We start from the raw sequence: 23696 nt of genomic DNA, 5'->3' as shown, positions 1-23696 counted from the left end.
TGCCAGTGGACTTCAATGAAGTATACACACACTGCTCTTCATATCACAAAATATATACACATTGCTCCACACTCCAATAAAATTATACATAAGCTACTCTTCACAATATAAGATATACATACACTGCACTTCTCTTCCACAAATGTAGTACTTTTCCCCCACTTTCTTTAAGCTATATATATATAAAATACTTTACCCCTAAAAGAGAATACATATGGAAATATGAATATACACTGTGATTTAACAGCTTCAGCTGTATTCTGATATTTCATTTCTTCACCATACAAGTCATTAATTTGCTATGAATTTCTGAGAGGAGGAATTATCATTATTACATATTGATATAAGACAGCAAGCTGGCAGAATCATTAGTGCATTGGACAAAATGCTTAGCAGTATTTCTTCTGACTTTACATTCTGAGTTCAAAGGTTGCCAAGGCCGACTTTGCCTTTCATCCTTTCAGGGTCGATAAAATGAGTACCAGTTGAGCCCTGGGGTCAATGTAATTGACTTAACCCTCACCCGAAATTGCTGGCCTAGTGTCAAAATTTGAAACCATTACTACATATTGATATAATCAAACTAGTGACTTTGTCTTGATTGTTGTATCCTCTTGCTTTCTTCTGTGCCTGTAGTATGCTGTAACTTTCTCAAATTTTCAAGTCAAACTCTAATTCTATTCTCCCTGCTAAGGATGTTCTCCTAGTTTATGTCTTTGTGATGCCTGCTCATTCCACTTGAACTCCGTGTGTGTGTGTGTGTAGAAAGAGAGAGAGAGTGATTTGGGGATTGAATCACACTCATCAGATAAACTTAATTTTTATATTGACTATTCCATTATCCCAAAGGATAATTCAATAATGGAAATTGAAACTAACCTTTTTTTTTTAATTGCCATCAGTCTTGTGTTATTTATTAAAGGCCTCCATGTTCTGCTCATATTCATGCTAAGTCTACTGAGGAGGTTTTCAAGACATGCGCTGTGGTTCTTTAAGTCATCTTACCTTTCTGAGTCATTCCTTATTTATTATCTTAACTTTGTTCTACAAGGGTTGATGGCTTCCTTTCCCCAAGCACAAATGACCAGCTTGCCCGTTTTTATTCTGTATTCCCAGGGATTAGGACTTCACAATGTTCTTCTAATCTTACTTTATGAGAGTGAATAGTTCCACCTTTATGTTCCCTGCCACAACTCCATGGGATGTGATACAGTTTTTTGGTCATAGGAGGGATATCCTACAAATAATACACCTGTTTTTGGACACTGTCCTTATGTTTTATGCACAGCAGATATTCCCAATGTTTTTTTTTTGTTTTTTGACATGACTACGACAGCAGAATCTCAGATTGGATGCCTTAGTTTATGTAGCTTAATTCTCACTGTTCAGAATTCAAATCCTGAATTTTACATGACCTTTCATCATATAGTGATGATAAAATAGTATCGATAATGTATATGTATCTATGCATGTGTGTATACATGCATGCAGGTATGTAATGTATGTATGTATATAAAATGTGTGTGTGTGTGTGTGTGAGAGAGATTATATAAATGACAAAGGAACTGGAAAGTACGTACTGAACTTTGTTAGCTTACCACCATTTCTGCTATAAGATGCAATGCACTCAGAACTAAGTGCAGTATATCTTGTAGCAGAAACAGCTGTAAGCTGATGAAGTCCATTGCATCATCTCCTGTTCCTTTGTCATTTATATAATTTCATATTACACTTGACTAATACTTTATTCTGAAGCATATGTATGTTGATTAATAGTATTGTTAATACTATTAATCAACATAGGTTAATAGTATTGTTGTGCATAAGCTATATGTGTGTGTGTGTGTGTGTGTGTATAAAACAGACACATAGATGATTTCAAACAAATCATCATCATTATCATTATCTCTTGTTGATGAAGAAATCAGTAATATCAGTATTATTCATGAATACAGTTGAGAAGCAATAACTTCTCAACAAACTGACTCCTGTCCAGTTTCAGTTTATCTTCTTACCTCACTTTATGAGTTTGTGTATGAAATATTGGGCTCATAAGTCAAAATTAGTTTAAGTAAATTATTGTTTATATGGATTTGAATTGGCAGTGTTGTTAGAGTGTTGGTAAAATGTTTTGTGATATTTCTTCTAACTCCTTATGTTCTGATTTCAAATACAGCCAAGGTCAACTTTGCCTTTAGTCCTTTCAGGGTTAATCAAATAAAATACCACTGAAATACTGGAGTTTACAGTGTCACCTAATCTTCCCCTCAAAACTACTAGCCTTGTAACAAAATTAGAAATTATCATCATCATCATCGGCAGTAGCAGCAGCAGCGGGAGTAGTAGTAGTAGTTATGCAGTACAAAAGACTGCATTTGAAGTTTTTTGTGTAACATTAATACATCTTCCAGCTTCGTTTAACAGATTTTAGAGCTCTATGAAATAAAAGATTTTTGGTTTATGTTTTTACCAAATTATTGAAAAGTATTGTGAATGAGAGATGTCCAGTTGTCTCAGTCAACCAATAATATTAATCAGTGCTGTCATGAACACTGACCATCATGCGGTTTCACATCTTAGGGAAAGCCATTTACCACCACATCTTCTAATATAGTAATGCTCTTGGAAAAAAAGCATAGACATTCCATCTTTCCATCAGTATAGACATCAATCACTCTTTAAAAAATCCTGATATAAAGTAATTAGCATAATTAATCAACTTTTTTAATTAGTTATAAATGAAATTTTAACCCTTTAGTGCTCAGATTACTCTGAAAATAATGCTTATTTATTCACTTTATTTTTAATTAATCATTATCTCATAGCTTCAAGATTTCAATGATGTATTTATATACTTTTAGAATGGCATTGTAGGGTAGGTGTGAGAGGCTGGATCTAATCAGTTTGAACATAAAATAGGTAGAATATTTTGGTTACATATGGCTGTTTTAAATGCTAAAGAGTTAAACAGTTTTTTTTTCTTACATTGATTGAATCACACTATTATGTAATCACTTTAAATGCTAAAACAAGCAGACAAATCTCCCTCAAATCACAACTCATAAATTAAAAAAAGAACACTTGCATAATATAGATCTGTTATATATGATATGATTGCAAAAATGGTGAGTTATGGCTGGATTTTCTTTATTCATATGTCTGCTCAATTAAGGCTGACCTGCAACTAAACAATGGCCATCAAAATCATTCTGAAATGCAAATGTCTTTCTTATAATTCTTTTATTTCAAGAGTTTATTATCTGTCAGTTTTGCTTCTTGAGAATTTTAATGAAGATTCACGACAGTTATAATACAACCATAAAGCTATATTTATGATGACAATAGTGGTGGTGGCTGCTACTGCTGCAGTTGTCATTTGTTGCTTTGATTACTTCTGTGAGAGCAAAGTTTAATCAGAGGAGTAGTTTTCATCAATATCTTTAACATTGGTCATCTTTCAGTTCTATATTTAAGAGATGAGGAATTATTTACATTATTTATATTTGATGGATATTTGTCCTCATCTTGTATGTTGTTAACACAACGTTTCGGCTGGAGGGTATATCAGCCGAAACATTGTGTTAACAGCAAACAAAATGAGGACAAATATCCATCAAATGTAAATAATGTAAATAATTGGTCATCTTTGTCTTTTTATTGTTTTTATTTTTTATTTTAAATCTTACATACATAATTCCCCACTCCTTCATTCAAAAGACATTCATCAGCAGTTAGTTGAGGGAGATTTGGCTGTTACAATGAGCAAGCCAAGGGAATTACACAAGCAACCCCACTTGTTTGTTTTCTATGCCAAGAATGTTAATGAGCTGGCAGAAACGTGAGCACGCCGGGCGAAATGCTTAGCGGTATTTCGTCTGTCTTTACGTTCTGAGTTCAAATTCCGCCGAGGTCAGCTTTGCCTTTCCTCCTTTTGGGGTTGATTAAGTAAGTACCAGTTATGCACTGGGGTCGATATAATTGACTTAATCCATTTGTCTGTCCTTGTTTGTCCCCTCTGTGTGTAGCCCCTTGTGGGTAGTAAAGAAATAAGAATGTTAATGATACTGATGTTGGTAGTGACGATAATGATTGTGATGATTTTCCCCACATTGACTTCTCCCACAACCCTCTTTCATGCTAAACAAAACCACAAATTCTTCAGTTGTCCTCCAAATGAGATTTATCGCTATATATATGACGTAGTGAACTTGTTGCAGTCAAGGAATTTATTAGTTACTTGTTCATTTAGGTATGCTCGACCTCTTCACTCTTTGCATTAAGAAAGCAAAAGAGAATTTTATTTTTTACCCTTTACCTCCAGCTTTTCTTTTACATAATTTAAAACATTTTCTTGTATTTATTATTTTATGCAAGAGTAGGTTGTCGTTTATTCCTCACTCAAGGTTTGCCCAGATCAAGCATTCCATATGTGACCATTCCATTTTTTTATTCAGACATAATGTACCCATGGCTATCAAAGCCAACAGTGGTACTGCTATGTACTACATAAGGGTCCTGTTGTTTACAGCCTCACTCAACTACAGAGTCCAGTGAGCCTTCCCTCTTCTTGAGATAGTTGGGTGTGATTTGAGGAAGATTCAACTGCTATTTCTTAATTGGCCAAAATACCATGTAGGGATGCTTATTGACTCATGCTAGTTTATGTAGATTTTAGTGGATTGGAAAATTTAGCAAATTTGAAGAATTATAAATTAACATGACACTACTAAACCACTTATGTTTTACTTGGAATAAATTACTCCAGCTTAATATTAATGTATTTAGCTAGGTAATTTTTAAAAATTCATTTATTTTCCCCAATTTATCTTTGCACATACGGACACACACATTCACTGTCTCTGTCTCTCTGCCTGTCTGTCTGTCTGTCTATCTCTCTTACACACACACACATGCATCAAAAACATGAAGTTATTTATAATTTTGAACAGAAGGCATTGTGAATATCTCAGATTGGAAAAACAAGTTTTAAGTATGATCCATTGGATAGGTATTGTTGTTATTGTTAAGATGGATGCACTGGTATGGCCATGAAATATGTGTGAATGATGTTTACTTGGATAGAAAACTGTTATGTTTCTGATTTAGTTAAATACACTGATACTGTTTTACAAACATCTTTTTGTTCTTGCTCCCAAGCATGTATGGGACAGATTTTGCATATTTCAAAATTTACAAATTATTGGAACTTTTGGTTTTAAAGGTGTCTGCTCTTCTTACAATTGATCTTTCAACTGTTGAGATCTTGTAGAATCTGGTGTGACTATAATAATTAGGTTTGAAGTCTTATAGTGCACACAACCATTCTTGCTCATATTTTCATTTTCATTTTTTTTTTGTAATCTTTTTCCTTCTAAGTCCTTTTAATGAATCTCAAATGTCTTTCCAATCTTTTCTGTTACAAGATTAATGGTAAGCTGACAAAATAATTTTATTGGAATATATTTAACTGATTGATTATACTTTATTTTATTTATTCACTTTTTTAAGTTTTGCTAAATTTGATTTTTTTTACCTTTCAGCATATCTATTTGTTCTACACACACACATACACACACACACACACATTGTTACAAAGGAAAGGTTCGCTGTGCTTTTGCTGCTTTGATGTCATTGGCTTCCTCAGACTGCCTGACAAAGCCAACAACAGGGAATCTTTAAAGTTAGTCAACCTTTTCATTGTAAAACTAAATGTGATACTTTACCTAAATGTATTGAGTGAGCCTTCTTCAACCAATGAGTGAGTGTTTTTATATATAACTATAAATAAAAACAATCTTATATATATATATACAAACATATATATACACACACATGCTCATATATACACTTTATATTGATTTATTTTTGATAAAAAGTGTAAAATTGACCTTATCACTAAAAGCTCAATTGTTGAGAATAGAAAGACAAATATGAGATTGTGTGAAATTCAAAGTCATTAGCATTTTTAGTAAAATGATATGGTTACAACCAGGAATCAAAACCTTATTCTCTACTTGGTTTGTAAGAGAACATGAAAAAAGAAAATCATAAGAATAATTTGAAGAATTCATAATATAATCAAAATTTTCTTAATTGCTGCCATTATTATTATTATTATTATTATTATTGTTATTATTATTGTGTTTATTAAGGTGGCAAGCTAGTAGAATCATTACTCCACAAGATAAAATGCTTAGTGGCATTTCTTTTTGCTCTTTACATTCTAGGTTCAAATTTCACCGAGGTTGACTTTACTTTTCGTCATAAGTACCAGTTGAGCACTGAGAACAATGTACTCAATTAACCTACCTCCCACAAAATTTCAGGCCATGTGCCTATAGTAGAAAAGATTGTAATTATTATTATTAAGACAGCAAACTGGCAGAATCATTAGCACATCAGGAAAAATGCTTAGTAGCATTTTGTCCGTCTTTCTGTTCTGAGTTCAACTTTTCCTTTCATCTGGGGGGGGGGGGAATAAATTAAGTACCAGTGAAACACTAGAGTCAATGTAATTTCAGGCCTTGTACCTTTAGTAGAAGACATTATTATTATCATCATTATTATTGTTGTTGTTATTATTATTATTACTACTACTACGAAAAGGGCTATCAGTTTGTAGAAGCAACAGTGTATTGGACACAGAATATTTTGTGGTATTTTTTGTTGTTGTTGTTATTGTCTTATCACAAGTCAACCTTGATTAATCAAACTTATGATCAAAAGCATTCCAACTGTGACTCTCCTGTTTCTTTTAATCCTCTGTGAAGGAAACCTAGGGGACACCACATAATCTAGTTACTTGTTTTTGAGAGATATTTGGTGGCTGCTATTTCTAGCATTTTGAGTGATCATGCAGAGATTCTTTATCAGTTTAAGCGGTATTTTTATTACATCTCTTTTGTGTTGTGAGTTCAAAGGCTTCTAAGGTTGACTTGGACTTTCATCTTTCCAGGATTGATAAAGTACCAGTGAAGTACTGATATAATTTCAATATAATTATATTCTCACCCCCCGAAACTTCTGGCCTTGTACCTGATAGAAATTATTATTATTATTATTAAGGTGGCAAGCTGGTAGATTTGTTAGCACAATAGGCAAAATGCTTAGTATTTCATTCGTTTTGATGTTCTAAGTTCAAATTCTGCCATGGTTGACTTTGCCCTTCAGGTTCGATAAAATAAATACCAGTTCAGCACTCATGTGTATTCGCCTCATTCTCTTCCTCGAACTTACTAGCCTTGTGCCAAAATTTGAAGTTGTTATTATTATTATTATTATTAATAAATAAATAATTATTATTATTGGTGGTGGTGCTGGCGGTGGCAGCGGCAGTAGCAGCATTGTTTGAATATCAAACAAAATGCTTAACAGTATTTGTTCCAGCTCTTTGTTCTGAGATCAAGTCCCACTGAAGTTAGTTTTGCCTTCCATCTTTCTAAGATTAATAAGATAAAAGTACCAGTCAAGTACTAAGGTCAATTGACTGCTTCCTCCTTCCAAATCTCTGGGCTTCTACTTTTGTAAGAAATTATTCAAGCTGCAAACTGGCAGAATTGTTAGCATGCTGGACATTTCAGCCTTCTTTACCTTCTGAGCTGAAAGTCCACCAAGTTATCCTTTTGGGGTTGATGAAATAAGTACCAGTTGAGCACTGTGGTCAATGTACTTAATTAGTCCCTTCCTAAAAATTTCAGGCCTTGTGCCTATAGTAGAAATTATTATGAAATAGGACAATGGATTGGCAGAATCTTTAAAGCATCAGACAAAATGCCTCGTGGTATTTGTTCTAGTTTTTTACATTCTATATTCAAATCACACTAAAGTTCTATTTTGCTTTTCATCCTTCTGGGGTTGAGAGAACCAGTCAAGTATTAGAGTCAGCAACATTTGTAGCCTTGTTAAAAATAATAATAATTATTATTATTAAAAAATTACCATCAGAAATGTTAGCATGGCACTTTGAGATTTAAAAAAAAAATATAAATTATATAAATGAATGAAATATCAAGGTGTTTTATGTAAATTAGTACTAGATGCTATAAGAACAAATCTGAAACAAGAAAGAACAACAATTCACTGATGAGATCTATATTAGGTGTTGCTGAAAATTAGTTTCAGCATGAAAAAGAGGGTTTAAAGCCCTGACAATAGACAGAAAGAATGTGCAGTTCTAATAAACAGTGGAGATGTAATTTCAGAATTATTGTAGAATAAGGCTAAATACATATTCTTACATAGATTTAATTGACTTGACTTAATTAGTTTTATGGTATATTCTGTAGGTTTTGTAGAACATATTGAGTTGCAGAGGTTGTTGTAGTTGGAATAAGAGGGGGACAGTGTTGTGTCTAAGTTTGATGAAGTGGCTTTCTTCTCTTTTAAAGCTTTGAGACTCAGTATTTCCGAAGCATTTATACTATCATGTGCGCACATGCACGCACACAAACACATTCTCTCTTTCTCTTCCTGAGATAGAATTTGAACCCAGAACTCAGAGAGATGATATGAAATATTGCATTGCACTTAATATGGTGTTTTACACTTTTTACCACCCACCTACTTGTGCTTACATGAAAACTCAACTGCAAAAACTTGATTTGTTTTTCTAACTTCTCAACATTTTTACAGAATTCTGTATTTCTTATTTTAAAGGTTTCCATTATCACCTAATATTTTTTAAAAGTTGTTTTTATTTCTCTAATGTTCTTAAATTGTAGTGTGTGTGTGTGTGTGTGTGTATGCGTGCAAGAAAGAAAGGTTGTTAATTTGTTTTTGAACACATTTCAGTCTGTTTTGTAAGAGTAATGACACTAAAACTTAGGCCAAATTAATTATGTAAGGCATTTTGGGTAAACAAAAATAGCAAAAAAAAAAAACTCTTAAATTTAAATAAGAAGAATAACAACAAAACTAAATTCAGACAATAGTCAACAATGGATTTGTTTCTGTGAAAGCTTGTAAGAAAAACATTTTCCTCTTCTTTTTTGTTTTTGATTTAATCTTTTCAATGCCAACACATTTGAGATACTTTTGATTCTGTGATATAATACTGTCCATTTTAAAGTATTTCTATTTAAATTAAGAGGTGATACAAATTATATACCAAAGACCAGTGTAATAACAACAAAGTTATTTTATTCAGAACCTTGAAATTCTTGATTATTATCAAAATTAATTGAAACATCATAGTTTGTGTATTTTATTAGAGACATGAACCAGAAGGGCCTGAACTCCACCTACATTTAAAAAAAATTAATTAAAACTGAGCTGGCAGAATTTTTAGCACACCAGGCAAAATGCTTAGCAGTATTTCGTCTGTCTCCATGTTCTGAGTTCCAATCCTGCCAAGGTCAACTTTGCCTTTCATTCTTTCAGGGTTGATAAAAATAAGTAGTTGAATACTGGGGTTGATGTAATTGACTTACCCTCTTCCCCGAACTTGTTGGCCTTGTGCCAAAATTTGAAAACAATATTTTATGGCGAATTCTTCTATTTCGACATTTACTTTTCCATATACACCACCCATCACAATTACCACCACTGAAGCATGAGGCAACAAGAGTCTCATTATGGTCACTCCACCAGATAAAAAACAACAACAGTAAATTACACTACTATCTTAAAAGAGATGAGATCTTAATGTAGTATAAGATACACAATGACTGAAAAGAAAGACGGATTGGTTGTAGTTGGAAAACTTTTGATTTTAAATATGCTCAATCAGGCCTAATTTGGGGCCAAGCAATAATGAAGGAGCCTCTAAGTGATTAGTTCACTGATTCTCCCTATAATCACATCTTACCATCTAAATAAAAAAGAAGGGGCACATTGAATATATAGATATGTCCGAATATATAAGATAGATATGTCTGAATAAAAGACATAGTATGGCTGGAACACCTTTGATCATTGGTCTGTTTGATCAGAATTCTCTTGTGGAAAAACAGCACTAGTATTTTAAGAACTGATAGATTTCTCTCTCATTCTGCAGGAAGTTAACTATCTCAGTGACCCTCACTAAAGAAATGAACCTATACACACACATACATATGCATTTTTTGGTTACTGAATACATATTGTAGAGTATATTTATTTGTAGAAATCTATTGCTTCACTTTGTCACTAGTGAGTTTCTTATTCAATATGACCATTCACATAACATTTTATTTTTCATTTTATCTGAAGACTGCATCAAGTGAGAAAATCTGAGTAACAAAGGTGTGAATCACTAGCTTCATATGAATTCATACACACAGGCTTTTTTCTCTGCTAATTCTTATGATCATTGTTAATTGTATAACATCTTATATCAAATGGTCATTAAAATAATGATAATGATGGTGGTGGTAAAGATGTAAACAATGCTTGTGCTACCATCACTATAACTACCCTAGGTTCTATGAAGTATACAAACACAAATATACTAGATCAAACATCATTAATCTTCATTTGATCATTTAAAATATCTTTTCATGCATACACATTCATTTATTTATTTACTCTTATGTACTAATATGTACCGTCCATTATATTTAAATTTTTTGTTTTATTATTTTCTTTAAAAATTCAGACATTTCTCAGATTCTTGTACAAATATTTTAGAAAACTATTATTGTTTGCTTTTAATTTGTTACAGTATCTATTTAATGATCTGTACATTCTGAGTTCAAATCCTGCCAACATCAACTCTGCCTGTATTCTTTCCAATGTCAATGAGATAAAGTACCAGCCATGTTCTGAGCTGAAGTTAATCAACTATAACATCTGTTATTGAGAACTGTTCTTGTAAATTTTTTATTTGTTGCAATATTTACATACAAAACTTTACCTTTTCAGTTTAATTCTCACTGAGATCAACTATATCTGTCATCCTGTAATGTTAATAAAATAAATACCAGTTGTGTACTGGGGTTGATTTGACAAACTCCTCCCAAATGTATGGCATTGTGCCTATGTTAGAAATCATCATTTCTATATGCTGTTTATTTATGCAAAACTATCTGTTTTATGATCAACAAATTAAATTAAATTCATATTGCTGAACCAGCAAGTTAGCCTCTAAATTAGTTCTCTCACTTGTAGAAATAGTAGTCAGCATATAGTAATCATATATGAGTTTCTTTTTATCTTTTCACTTAGTTCAATTTGAGTCCTACAGTATGGGAAAGGGGTCTTTTAATGTATATGCATTTAGTTGCTGGTAAACTCATAATTATTAACCGGTTCAAGTCATATCTGTCTGAACAGACATACTGCAGATTTTGTGAATTAAATTGTTAAAGTTGACACCCCATCTGTAAGTAAATTTTGAAGTCATTCATTGATGAGTAACTTCAAAATTTGCAGAGCTGAACCTCATAACATGGTTTCTACACTAAATGAAGATTGATGTCTTCTATAAATTTACCATTTAGTGTACATACAAATTGAACTAATCATCTCAATCTAGCAAGAGACCAACATACACTAATACTGGGGCACTTTTCTCTTATAAATATTATTGTAGCTTCCTTCACAAACATGCAATATAAATGCACTCCAAAAATTTCGTAAGATATTCTATGATGGAGAGTAATTAAACAGAAACCAGTATTTACAATTATGTTAAAAACCCACAAATTCTTTATAGGAGATTTTTTATTAATTTCTTCTGAAGGAATAATATAGAACGGGTTCACTTCTAACAAATTGAATCAGTGGCCTGGTTTCAGTCCATTTTTCCTGTTATCCTTGAGGAAGATATGCACCTCAAACATTTCGCCTCTACTCTTAAATCTGAAGCCTTCTAAGAATCAAATCACATTTACTTTTCTCTTCTAATGAAAATAAGCATCCTTTGTTAATGGGGAAGGGAAAATGACAGTACACAATAAATATATCTACGTTCATGATTTTCATTCTGTTGCTAGAGTTGAATTTATCTGCAGAGGGTCAGTATTTCATATCATGGCACTAAGTTGCGTCTGAGACAAAGACTTTTCTTATGGGTCTAGTTACTGAGCTATAGATAGATATCACAAGGTAAGGTACACCTGACTTCTGTAAAATGTATTTTATTAGCTTGTAGTGCTGAGTTTATCTCTTCCAATGGGCTTCAAAGTACATAAAACTGACTTTTTAAAACTGATTCTGTCATCATTAAAGTGGACTCAGAACAAATAAATGCTAACAAGCTAATCCTTTTCAAATTACCGATGCTTAACTCTTGTGTCAAATGGATGAGGAATAATTATATTTTGGGATAAGATATTGCTCTTTTGCAGGTAATTTCTTCCACTCATAAAATTAAACTCTGCATTGCAAGACAACTAATTTGTCAATTTAACAGGACTGATCATAGAGCTCAGCTAAACAGATTTGTGTTACCTACTTAATGGTTTTTGCATCAGTTTTAACATCAGTGAATGAAACTGCCTACTTATTGTATTACAATGTAAGTGGTTGAGGACTGCATAAACATTTGTTTTTTTAATGTAATCTGATAGAATCAGTGTGACAAGGCTGAATTACAGGTGCAGTCCATCTGGTAGGCTTCCACATAGTTTCTGTCTCAGTTTCATTCAGAAGGCCTTGATTGAGTTGAAAATAAGTCAGATTTTTGTCCAAGGTGCCATACAGTGAAATTGAACCTAGGACCTTATGATTATAAATGAACTTTTGAGGAAAGAAATAACTACCTTGGCTCGGGACAGCAAAATACTGATGGTAGGATATGAGCTATTTAAACCCTTCAGCTGGTTGTCCTTACCCAACTTATTCAGTTGAGCATACTTTTCTGATATAGAATGAATCACAATGTCGAATGATCTTTCATATATGTTGATGCACAAACACATTCAATGCTTTCTTTGTTCAATATATTTATTTGTCAAAATGAATAAAAATCAAATTGAATTTGAAACTTATGTTTTTGTTTTGTTTTTTCATAAGACTTAACTGTAACCTTAACATATTCTGGATGGCTGTAAAGGTTCACATCTTTTATTTGGAATTACTACCTTCATGTGTGTACACATCCTCATACAACTGTTCTTACCTTAAAAAGCCTAACTACAATTAAAGAACGACTTGTAGACAACTAAACAAAAATTGTAGTAAATATGTAACAAAAGCAAATCCAGGCAGGAGAGAAAAAGTTCTCTCTTAGTAACCTAAACTATTTTTTTTTGTTAGTTCAGTACTTTCCATCATCAAGTTGTCTATACTTTGCTTTCATGTGTCCTGCTGCCTGACAAATTCAATGGGAAGGGGGAATATATATAGTGTTGGAAGATAACATGATTATTTTACCTTTCTTATTACTATTTGTTGACAATAGCATCATTAGTTACAGATCAAACACTGGTTCAATACTTAATCAACTATTGCACTTTCTCAATAATGACTAAGAGTCACTATTGACTGAGAGCAATATTTTGTACCATCTACGCAGTAATTTCTTGCTCCATAGAACAATTAAGGCTTCCTACAAACTTCCTTGTCAAAAGAAAACATTTCAAAGAACTGCAATTAAAAAAATGTAAAATCACACTTAGAAGTAGGCTAGTTGACTTGTTGCAGTGTTGATAGTTTGTATTAGCCCTATATTCTGACTGGTTCAGTTCAATTAGAGGAAGAAGAGAAAGAATACACCATGGTAAGTAGTAGTGTGCATTTGACAAATATTTATTAACCTCCAAACCTAAATGACAAATCAATACTGTAAGTTAAAATGTGCAAGAAATTAGTTGGAATGCAAGCACAACCAACAGATCATTTTCTGTCCTTTGTCAACATTTGGTATGTGTCTGTCTTTAGCATACTTTTTAATACAGGCTTGTCACATCAAACTTGATCTTAACAGCAATGTAGCAACCAATGAGAGCCTCTACAAAACGAACATGATCTAATTGCAAAAGAACACTACTTGAATTATGCCCACAGACATAGATACCCAGGAGGCAAACAAAAAAAAAAATTCATCAAAAGTGCTATACAGACCAGTCCAACTGGCATACTTGCAAGAGGAGAAATCACTGTTAAGCACTATCTCAGACTTGATAACTACTTCAGACCACCAGAAACCAATACTAATAATATTGCTGTCTCTGGACATAATACTGATACTGCAATGGCTTTAAATCAACAGTCACAAAATTCAGAGGCAGAAAAGGAGAAAACAATGGATGGAAAGGAGCAAAACCCAAATACTTAAATTCAGCAGAAAGTTTAGAAACATGATCAAATCATGTGACATGAATACAGCCAAAGAAAAATTCACAAAATATCAAATGGAGAGAAAAAGGAATGCACAACACAGGACACTTCAGATGGGGAAGAGTATAAGCTGAAGACTACATCATACTCTACTTGTTAACCAATAAAGTTCAAACAATCACTATCAAATGCAACTTCACACAAAATAAGAAGCATGAATTTCAAAAGTGACAACATTACAGCAGGAAACAAAAAACAATGACGAAGTGGCCATTCCAATCCTTGAAACCTTCAAATACACTGGGTTTGGTAACCTACTTAAATTATCTCACATACCAAACAAGGGAAATACAACCCACAACAGCATAACACGTGTTCCTACCGAAATATGAATACAGTTATTCAGCACCAATAGTGGTAATGAACAGAAATGCAGAATGCAAAATTACAGCAGACATTCAAGAATGCACAACTTTGATCACAGACTTCCACGATTGGAGAGAGATGAACTCAGTTAAAAAGATTAGACAAGAGAATACATATGTACGCAAATGGTTCAACAAGTCATTACTTAGAAAACCCCTAACCAACACCTTACGTGACAACTTAACCATACATTTTCCTCCAGCATTCAACACCATATCAGCTAGAGAGAGAGAGAGATATTATATTGGATGGATGTCTAGATGTATCCATGGCACCAACATATGGAACAGATGGCAACAATGCTATATTAAATTGTAAGAGAAATCATCTAAGAGTCAGAACAAAAGAAACAAGACTCAGCCAGGACAGAAGTGTCTGATCTAGCTTTCAATTACCAAGAATTCAGAAAAGACATCACAGTGACAACAACAGACCTACAAGTACAATCATCTGAAATATACACAGTAGCAGATAGAACACTAATAAACAATGTGGCATACACATCAGAGGGCCCACCAGAAATTATATTAATTAATTGCCCTTTATTACCAAAACCAACAGGCGCAGGAGTGGCTGTGTGGTAAGTAGCTTGCTAACCAACAACATGGTTCCGGGTTCAGTCCCGCTGCGTGGCACCTTGGGCAAGTGTCTTCTGCTATAGCCTCGGGCCGACCAAAGCCTTGTGAGTGGATTTGGTAGATGGAAACTGAAAGAAGCCTGTCGTATATATGTATGTATATATATATATATATATATATGTATGTGTGTGTATATGTTTGTCCCTCTAGTATTGCTTGACAACCGATGCTGGTGTGTTTACGTCCCTGTCACTTAGCGGTTTGGCAAAAGAGACCGATGGAATAAGTACTGGGCTTAAAAAGAATAAGTCCCGGGGTAGATTTGCTCGACTAAAGGCAGTGCTCCAGCTTGGCCGCAGTCAAATGACTGAAACAAGTAAAAGAGAAAAAGAGTAAAGAGAAATCAACATTATACTTTACTTTCGAAACTACATATTTCATTAAAATTGAATCAAATTATGCTTGCACCAGCCATCCACAAAAAATGCCAACAATCAATGCAGGAATAGCAACTGGAATGACATCTGAAAACTTTAAACACTGTTCCAACATACCACTTTCATATTATTACATGGCACAGAAAGCACCCCAACAACAACTACAACTTCATGGTGGTGAAAAGGTTACTACAACAAAGAGGAAACAAACCTTACAAACTATCATGTCAAAAAATATTCAATCCATACAGATTTGCTAATTACCTCACCACAGACACCAAAAAACATTGGGTCATCCTGGAAAACATGCTTGATGCAGACTCGCAAAAAAATGTTTTACAAGAGGAAAGTGACAAAGAGCACATAATAAAAAAACCAAGACATCGTACAAGGTAAGAAATACAACTTTATTAAAAAAACTCCTGAAAATATGTAACACTTTGTAAAAACTTCAGATAAACAAAATACAAAGAAACATAGGACAGCATTTACAAATCTACACTAAATCTCAGCACCATCATATAAAGTGCAGCAACAAGAACTCGCATTGGAACTAAACACCAAAATGAGAGTAAATAAGAGAGAAAAAGGAATTCTTCCTCACAAATGCAAACAACCAATACTGGGGATGTACAAACATCACTAAACATATTGGACAAATGGTTGCAATATAACATTGACTCAGCTAAATTTGCACAACACACATTTGAAATCTGTCACATACAAAAAAAGAGGAAAAAAAAGGACTACACATAATGGGTTTCAGAAATTCTAGAAAAAGTTACATACTGTGTTCAATACAGAATGGACTCATGAACTGTGGAAGAATGTGTGTTGCCAAGCATCATATAATTTTACATTCGGAAGCTGCATCAACAAAACAATAATCTACACTGATGAAATGTGGTTTCAAGCAACAACAAAGAAACAAAATGCATCCTGGAGGGAACACCAACATGCATAAACATTAGACATCAACTAGAAAGGATACAAAAAAGAACACCATGTCTCAACAGAAGCAACACTGAACTATGGACCATCATGCAGAAGAGAGATGCAATAGTTAGAGTATATTACTACAAGACTTACAAACCAATGCCAAAATTAAAAGATTGGGGGCATGATTGAATTAAATCCTCTCATGTGACTATACCATATGAAAAAAAAACATTAACAAATACATCAAGAGAATATGTTACACACCAAAGCAAAAAAAAAAAAAAAAGATTCCTCTACATGGAAACTGACCTAGCATCACCAGAAAAGAAAAAGTGAAAATGCATGAAAGTAAGAATACAACTAGAAATTGATCTTACGACAGAAGAACCAATGAAACAAGAAAACAATGAGGCTTGTATGTTGATTAGTACGCATATATGGAAGTGTGAAGGTGGGATTCAGGATAAATGTAGTTCTGTGAACAAAGGAAAGACATGGCAATTTATTATTGGTAGATCTTAAAAAATAAAATTCAAGAAAAACAAAAAGAATTCATATTTTTTATTTTACTATTTTCTTTGTTTATTTTTCCATGTCTTTAATGTTTTCTTCTGTATAAATTGAGACTTGGTGTGAAGCTTCAGCTAACATTTTAAAACGTTGTACCGTTATAACCAACATTAGAAGGAAGTAAGTCATTGAATTGTATGTAAAACCTAAAAGTGTAAAATAAGACATCTTACTTAAGACGCATCAAGCTAAGTAAAATTGCAGCCATCCATACACACATGTCCTTTGTGGCCATACCCCTACTCCCCCTCCCAGCTGAGAGGTCTTTGTCTTGCAGGTGCCAGTGCTACTTAAGTGCACCCATGTTGGTGAACTATAGAAAGCACTCAACACACTGTAAAGTGGTTGGTGTTAGGCAGGGTATCCAGCTATAGAAACCATGCCAAAACAGACAATTGGATTCTGGTCAGCTCTCCAACTCCTGTCAAACTGTCCAACCCATGCCAGCATGGAAAACAGACATTAAATGATGATGATGTTTATAAGGGTAGTGGAGTGGTAGAGTTAGTGGAATGGTAGAGAAAATGGCTTGCAGTATTTAGTTACCTTGCTTTACATTCAGATTTCAAATCCTGTCAAAGTCAACTTTATCTTTTGCCCTTCCAGAGTTTCATACAAGAGTTGATGTGGCCATCAGTTTCGGGGCATTGTGTTTACAAATTTCACTAATTTATTAAAGTCAAAAACAATGAAAAGACTGATCTGTACATACACAGATGCATGCATGTACACATGCACACAAACATGCACATATACAAATTGCATGCATCTACACACAAATTCAATGTCTTGTTTCTAATATTTCTAAATATTAGACCTAAGAGAGTGTTCAGACAAAATGATGATTTGGAGAATAATGGTAAGGAGAGAAGACTAGCAGATAAATCACAGGTATGTGGTACACAATCAGCAAATTAGAACAGAGAGTGCAATTGTTACAGTAAATATCTCTTTCTCATATTTGTATATAAAGACCCCCTTCAGTCATGAATGCCCATGGGATTGCACTAAGAAAGTCACCCTCTGAGGTACAAGTCCAAGCAAGGTTGTTTATGGAAGACCAGCAGTCATCCATGTATACCAGCCTTTCCTCTCCATACCACTAATGTTATCCAAGGGAAAAGAAAATCCCAATACAGCTTGGCACCAGTGACATTGTAACTCATTTCTATAGCTGAGTAAATTGGAGCATTGTGAAGTAAAGTGTCTTGCTCAAGAACGCAACACACAGCTTGATCTGGGAATCGAACTACCTCATGATTGTGGGCCTGACACTAATCACTGACCCATTATCTATATATATCTACACACACACACACACATGTATATATTATGTTATTTGAGAAACAGGGACTGCTTATCCAAATTGCAGTTTCATCTTATTGCTCTTCAATTGACTAGATATGCCAACAAACTGAAAAGCCTTTCAGAAATAGAGGGCCATGTTGGTATTATGCACATGATCATACATTCTTACTGGACTCCATGAAGTAGGAGTGTAAGAGTCATTCAACTTGAACCTTACTTGAATTTTCTTCTAAGTAAAGTAATCAACTTCTTGCTGACAAGCATTTACCTTATGTATAACAGTTAGAGAAAATCTGAACAGTTCACACATCAACAACAAAAACATACCAATGAGAGAGCTTATATACAGTTAGTTATCTCACTAGAAAGAACAACCAAATTTTCTTCAAATTAAATTTTACCATCTTAAAAGGTGGACTCGCTGAAGAAGGTTGTTTAACATTAATGTAGTAGATATCTACATCAAGGAAAAAGACTGAATGGTCATGTTTACATCATATTTGATCATAGATTTGGTGGATTAGGGCTAATCAAGAATTAAATAATAACAACCTGCAAAGTTCATTCAACAACAACATATTTGATCATAGATTTGGTGGATTAGGGCTAATCAAGGATTAAATAATAACAAAGAAAACATACCTGTCCATTGGAATCTTTAAAGTTTCATGGATAAAGCTTCCAATATTTGCTGAATGGTCCTTGTTGACATCTGGCCCTAGTTTTCCAATAGAAGCAACATAAACTGAAGCACATGGGTCATCCGACCCTCCATGGCTCATTATTAGGTCAGGATGGACACAAATGGTAAAATACTGTAACAACAATAATAGCAGCATTAACAGTGCAATAACAATAATAACAAAAAGTTCAGCAATTACAGTTTGCAACTTCCCTTCAATAACTCCAACAATAGTAATAAATGATTTGAAACCTCATAAACACCAATTTGAGGCAGATAAAAAGAAAGAAAGCAATAGGCCCACTAACAGCTCTTGAATCATGTATCCTTAGGTTGCCAGACAACTATGTTATTGATTACACAACAACTGCTATTCCTTCTCAAATTACAGGACAAAATAATACAAATAAAATAATGAAGCATCAGAAAATCTGTCTTTTGGTATTTAATTCTGGTTCTTTACATTCCGTGTTCAAACCCTACTGAAGTCAACTTCGCTTTACACCCTTTTGAGATTGATAAAATAAAGTAGCAATCAAATATTGGGCTTGATGGTATCAACTAACCTCACCCAAATTTAAGACCTTGTGCTTTTGCTAGAAAAGATAGAAAATTATATAATTCTTAAGAACAACTTTTAAACCACACACTCATCATGATTTTGAAAGATAACTTATCAAACACAAAAGCCTCATAACTCAACAGTTTTAAACTCCCTCCATTTTAAATTCTATACTGCAGACACTCTTCCTCTCATTTTTACATCAAAAGTTTCTTATCACACAGCTCTATCAAAGCCTGTACTGATGGCAGTCTTTCCAGCTCATTAAATTTTGTATACAGAAACAACTGATTACGCCTTCAACATTCTTCCCAATGTTACTAATAACCACAAACAATTCAATGCAGATGATAATACTATTCATTCCTGTTTACCCTTCTATACACAAGTGCCACTGGGACATCTCATGCTACAAAAACGAATCACAATAACGATATCTCAATAGTACAAAACTACATTCAATACATGTTACATTAAAACCTTCCTCCTTTTTGAACAAGTGAAGTCACTATAAATGAAAAGCCTCACAATAAGATGACATCATGTGACGGCTTCACACACATGTGCTTGTGTGCAGGCTTGACAGTATGGTTAAAAATTTTACTTCCTAATCACAAGATTTCAGGTTCACTCACACTGCAGTCTAAGAAAAGCTTAGTGAGTGGACTTGTTAAGTAGAAACTGAAAGAAAAGTCATATTTATGTGTGCGCGCGCACACACACCTGTGTCCTTGTCTCCACATCCCTTGATAGTTATAAATGAACATCACCATCAAATAAGTGCTGTTCCTTGCTTCTAGGTCTTATGAAAACATGTCCAGCATATTCCAAGCATTCAAACGAGATACCTCAGCTATTTCCTCCCACATTTTTTTTCCTGCAGATGTTTGGGCTGGGCATCAGTTTACGAAAACCTGCAGAAGTCATGAATACTGTCCAACCTTGCCTAATTTTGTTTGTTAATCCTCTTTCATCTTGTCAAGATTTTTAGCTAAAAGCTTTACCGTACTCTTCTCTAGGAGTGCAACTCCATTAGAATTCTCTCATCTAAATCTTTCTTACAGGCTTTGACCAACACAATTTTAAGCTAAATACCAAAAGATTTGGGAATGCCTATAAAAGACAAGGAGAACTCTCTCTACTTTCTCTGATATAATTTCAAAGAACGAAAAACGAGCAAGAATTTAAATGAAGAGAATCTATTTGATTAAAAGTTATATGACTATGCTCTGCAATATTTTCACACCCAGGAAATGAGGCAATCACCTAGGATGGCATAGATATTTTTAAACAATTTAGACAAAAACTTCAATCCAATTAAAAATACGAAAACTAAATAATAAAGGGAGCAGATGATTTTACTGCTGGACAGATTAGGGGCAGAATGGGGGAGCTGAGGGGGTTGTGTTGTAATATAACCAGTCACATGATTTGGTGTAAAACATTTCAAAGTTTGCCTTATTGCTGATTTACACAGTGATATACATTAACGTAAAACCATAGATTTCTTGTTTACTAGTTGATAATTTTTTAACTGTTTCAGAAGATATTGAGAAAGAGGACTCATATTGTAAAGCTGGGAGAAGGAGCTTGCAATTTATAGGGCTGCTCTAGGTGCTCAACATCCTGATATTATATTCAAAATAAAAACGTAAAATATTCAGAAAATGATAATTAGTATGTGTGAAACAGTCAGGACAACAAAGGGATTAAACAATCTACTGATTTACTAAAGATACATTAGGCTATAAAAGCCTCATTTTAACCAGTGGAAAATGGGTCCTAAATTCTATTGAGTGGAGAAGCAGGCTAGGGATTTCATATACTTTGCAAATACTGTTGGCATTTAGATTGCCATTATGAATTGTTAATTAAACCACAACCTTAGATTATACTTAATGATTGCTTCATCTTGACTGGTGATAGCCGTCCCATCAACACCTACACACACCACACAACACAATCACTCCGTTGATGCGCCCTCAGATGATTTTTAAGACCAGCTGCTGACTGACAGAGCTTAAAACACAAGTGACACATATTTTTCAAGTTCCTTCCATATCCTTGCCCTTTTGAATCTGATTCTGAAGGAATGTTTTTATGAACTGGCATGTCTTTTTTTTTTCATATTCGTTCAGAGGAAGTTGTTTTACACCTATTACACACATTTTTTTTTTGTTTCTTTGAATGGTGTAACGCTTTAGTTTAACCCAATGAATTGCGGTCCCGCAGGTTTTCCACGTGCCTTTCTGATTAATTTCAAAGTAAATAATAACCAATATTTACGTTGACTTATGCACGTTCCTTTACTAGTTATCTCCCCCTTCATTTTTTTTTTTTACTATCACTAAACTGAACAATTACCGAATTTTTATCACTTATGATAACGTAATAATATTTGTACATTTTGTAAAAGCTTTAAGTAGAGTAGTGTTTTTCTTTTCTTTTAGATAAGCATTTGGTACACATATATAAAGATAAGAAAAGCAAACATTTACAAATTTCTCATGTTTTTATATTTAAAAAAAGGTCAAATTCTACCCTGATCTTGTAAATTTATTACCAAAGTTATACTTGTAGAGACAACCTCGTCTCATTAGGGGTACACTACAGACGCAATGCACCATTTCCCTATTAAAGATAGTAGGACCTGATTTCTAGAAAAGTGGAGGCTATGTAGAGGTTGTTGTTAGCTCGTACAGAATCGAGCTTAGTTTCAACGGGGAATCGAAACTGGGTGCAACGATTACTGCGAACAAAAAAGAAAAGCGACTGCTTGGTCGCATGTTCTGTTCCAAATAGCAACCCAATCTCCTCAAATCAAATCCAAACGTCTTAAAAAGACAAGACACGTTGATTAGAGTGGTCCTAGATAAACACAATGATTGGGAAATAGAGACAGTAGACTTTTTCCTTATGTCACAATAGCTTACTTGGTTTCGTTCAATTTCTTTTCTTTTTCTTTCATCCTCCTTATTAACAAGCATATATTTCGAGACAACGAAGGTGTCCTAATGCAGAAGTTAGAATTGCTTGAAATACCAAATAAATCTCAATCAAATCACGCCCTATCATTATAGAAAAAAGGACACATTGGTTAATATAGTTTAGAGTAATCTATATCTAGAAAAAGAAAGGTGGGAATGATGTAGATGGACTTCCTTCTTCGTTAGGGGAACTTTAATATTTTGAAACGGTAAATAAACTAAAAAAAGAAAAGTAAAAACTGCTCGTGCCACTCAACAATCAATACCACGCGCAAATCTTCAAATAAAATAATTCGCTCTTTAACATACTTACCTTTGATGGTTTGCCAATCTGCTTCGACATCATTTCAGTAGCTTTGGACAAGAAATCTTGTGGGATTTTCGCCCGAGGTAAATTAGTATTGATAATTAAGATAGGCATAGTTTATTCCAAGGTACCAAATTACCACAAATGCTATGTGAACTGAACAAAATCGAGGGAGAGAACTATAGTTTATAATCACGCATCCGTGCCGCGAGGTTTGATATTTAAATGTTACGACAATTTAGTTATGTCCCTTTACTTTCTGCATTAATTGTTGCGATTTTCCTTTCTTTCGTTTTTTATTTACGTTTTTTTTTTCTTAATTTTATGCTTCTCGTAATCAATATGAGAGTCATGATACTCATGCGATACTCCATCCCACACACACACACCTACAATCAAGTGCTGATAATGAAAGATGCTAGAATTGAGCAAGAAATTTAGAAAATAAACTGCTACTATTAAAACTTTATTAATTCAGGTCAATAGTCAAATGCAGCTCTATAATTTGGTGAATCGTTTTGAAAATATATCGACGATGAATTTAGTCTTCTACTCTACATCTTTTGAACTAAATATATAAACAATCGAATAACTAAAGAAAATTTGTGTTGAACGATTTTTTAATTAATCTCACGTGGCTAACAAATAAAACTAGCTATTTTATTTTCTAAATTTTTGGGCCGATTCAGTCAGTTCTCATT

The 23696-nt window shown here is 33.7% G+C and overlaps 1 protein-coding gene across 1 annotated transcript; it reads right to left on the bottom strand.

The window, feature by feature from the left end:
- Positions 1–17130: 17130 nt before the first annotated feature.
- Positions 17131–23219, bottom strand: LOC115221638 (macrophage migration inhibitory factor-like). The gene is made up of 3 exons (XM_029791838.2): positions 23002–23219; positions 19100–19272; positions 17131–17295 (listed from the first exon to the last, which is right to left on the bottom strand). The coding sequence occupies exons 1-3, from the start codon at positions 23107–23109 to the stop codon at positions 17232–17234; spliced, it is 345 nt and encodes a 114-aa protein (XP_029647698.1). The 5' UTR covers positions 23110–23219; the 3' UTR covers positions 17131–17231.
- Between the last annotated feature and the right edge of the window lie 477 nt (positions 23220–23696).

Source organism: Octopus sinensis, linkage group LG18 (genome assembly GCF_006345805.1).
Source record: "Octopus sinensis linkage group LG18, ASM634580v1, whole genome shotgun sequence".
NCBI classification, from domain to species: Eukaryota; Metazoa; Mollusca; class Cephalopoda; order Octopoda; family Octopodidae; genus Octopus; species Octopus sinensis.
The sequence above is the reverse complement of the archived record's forward strand: the minus strand, read 5'-3'. Positions and strand labels throughout refer to the sequence as shown.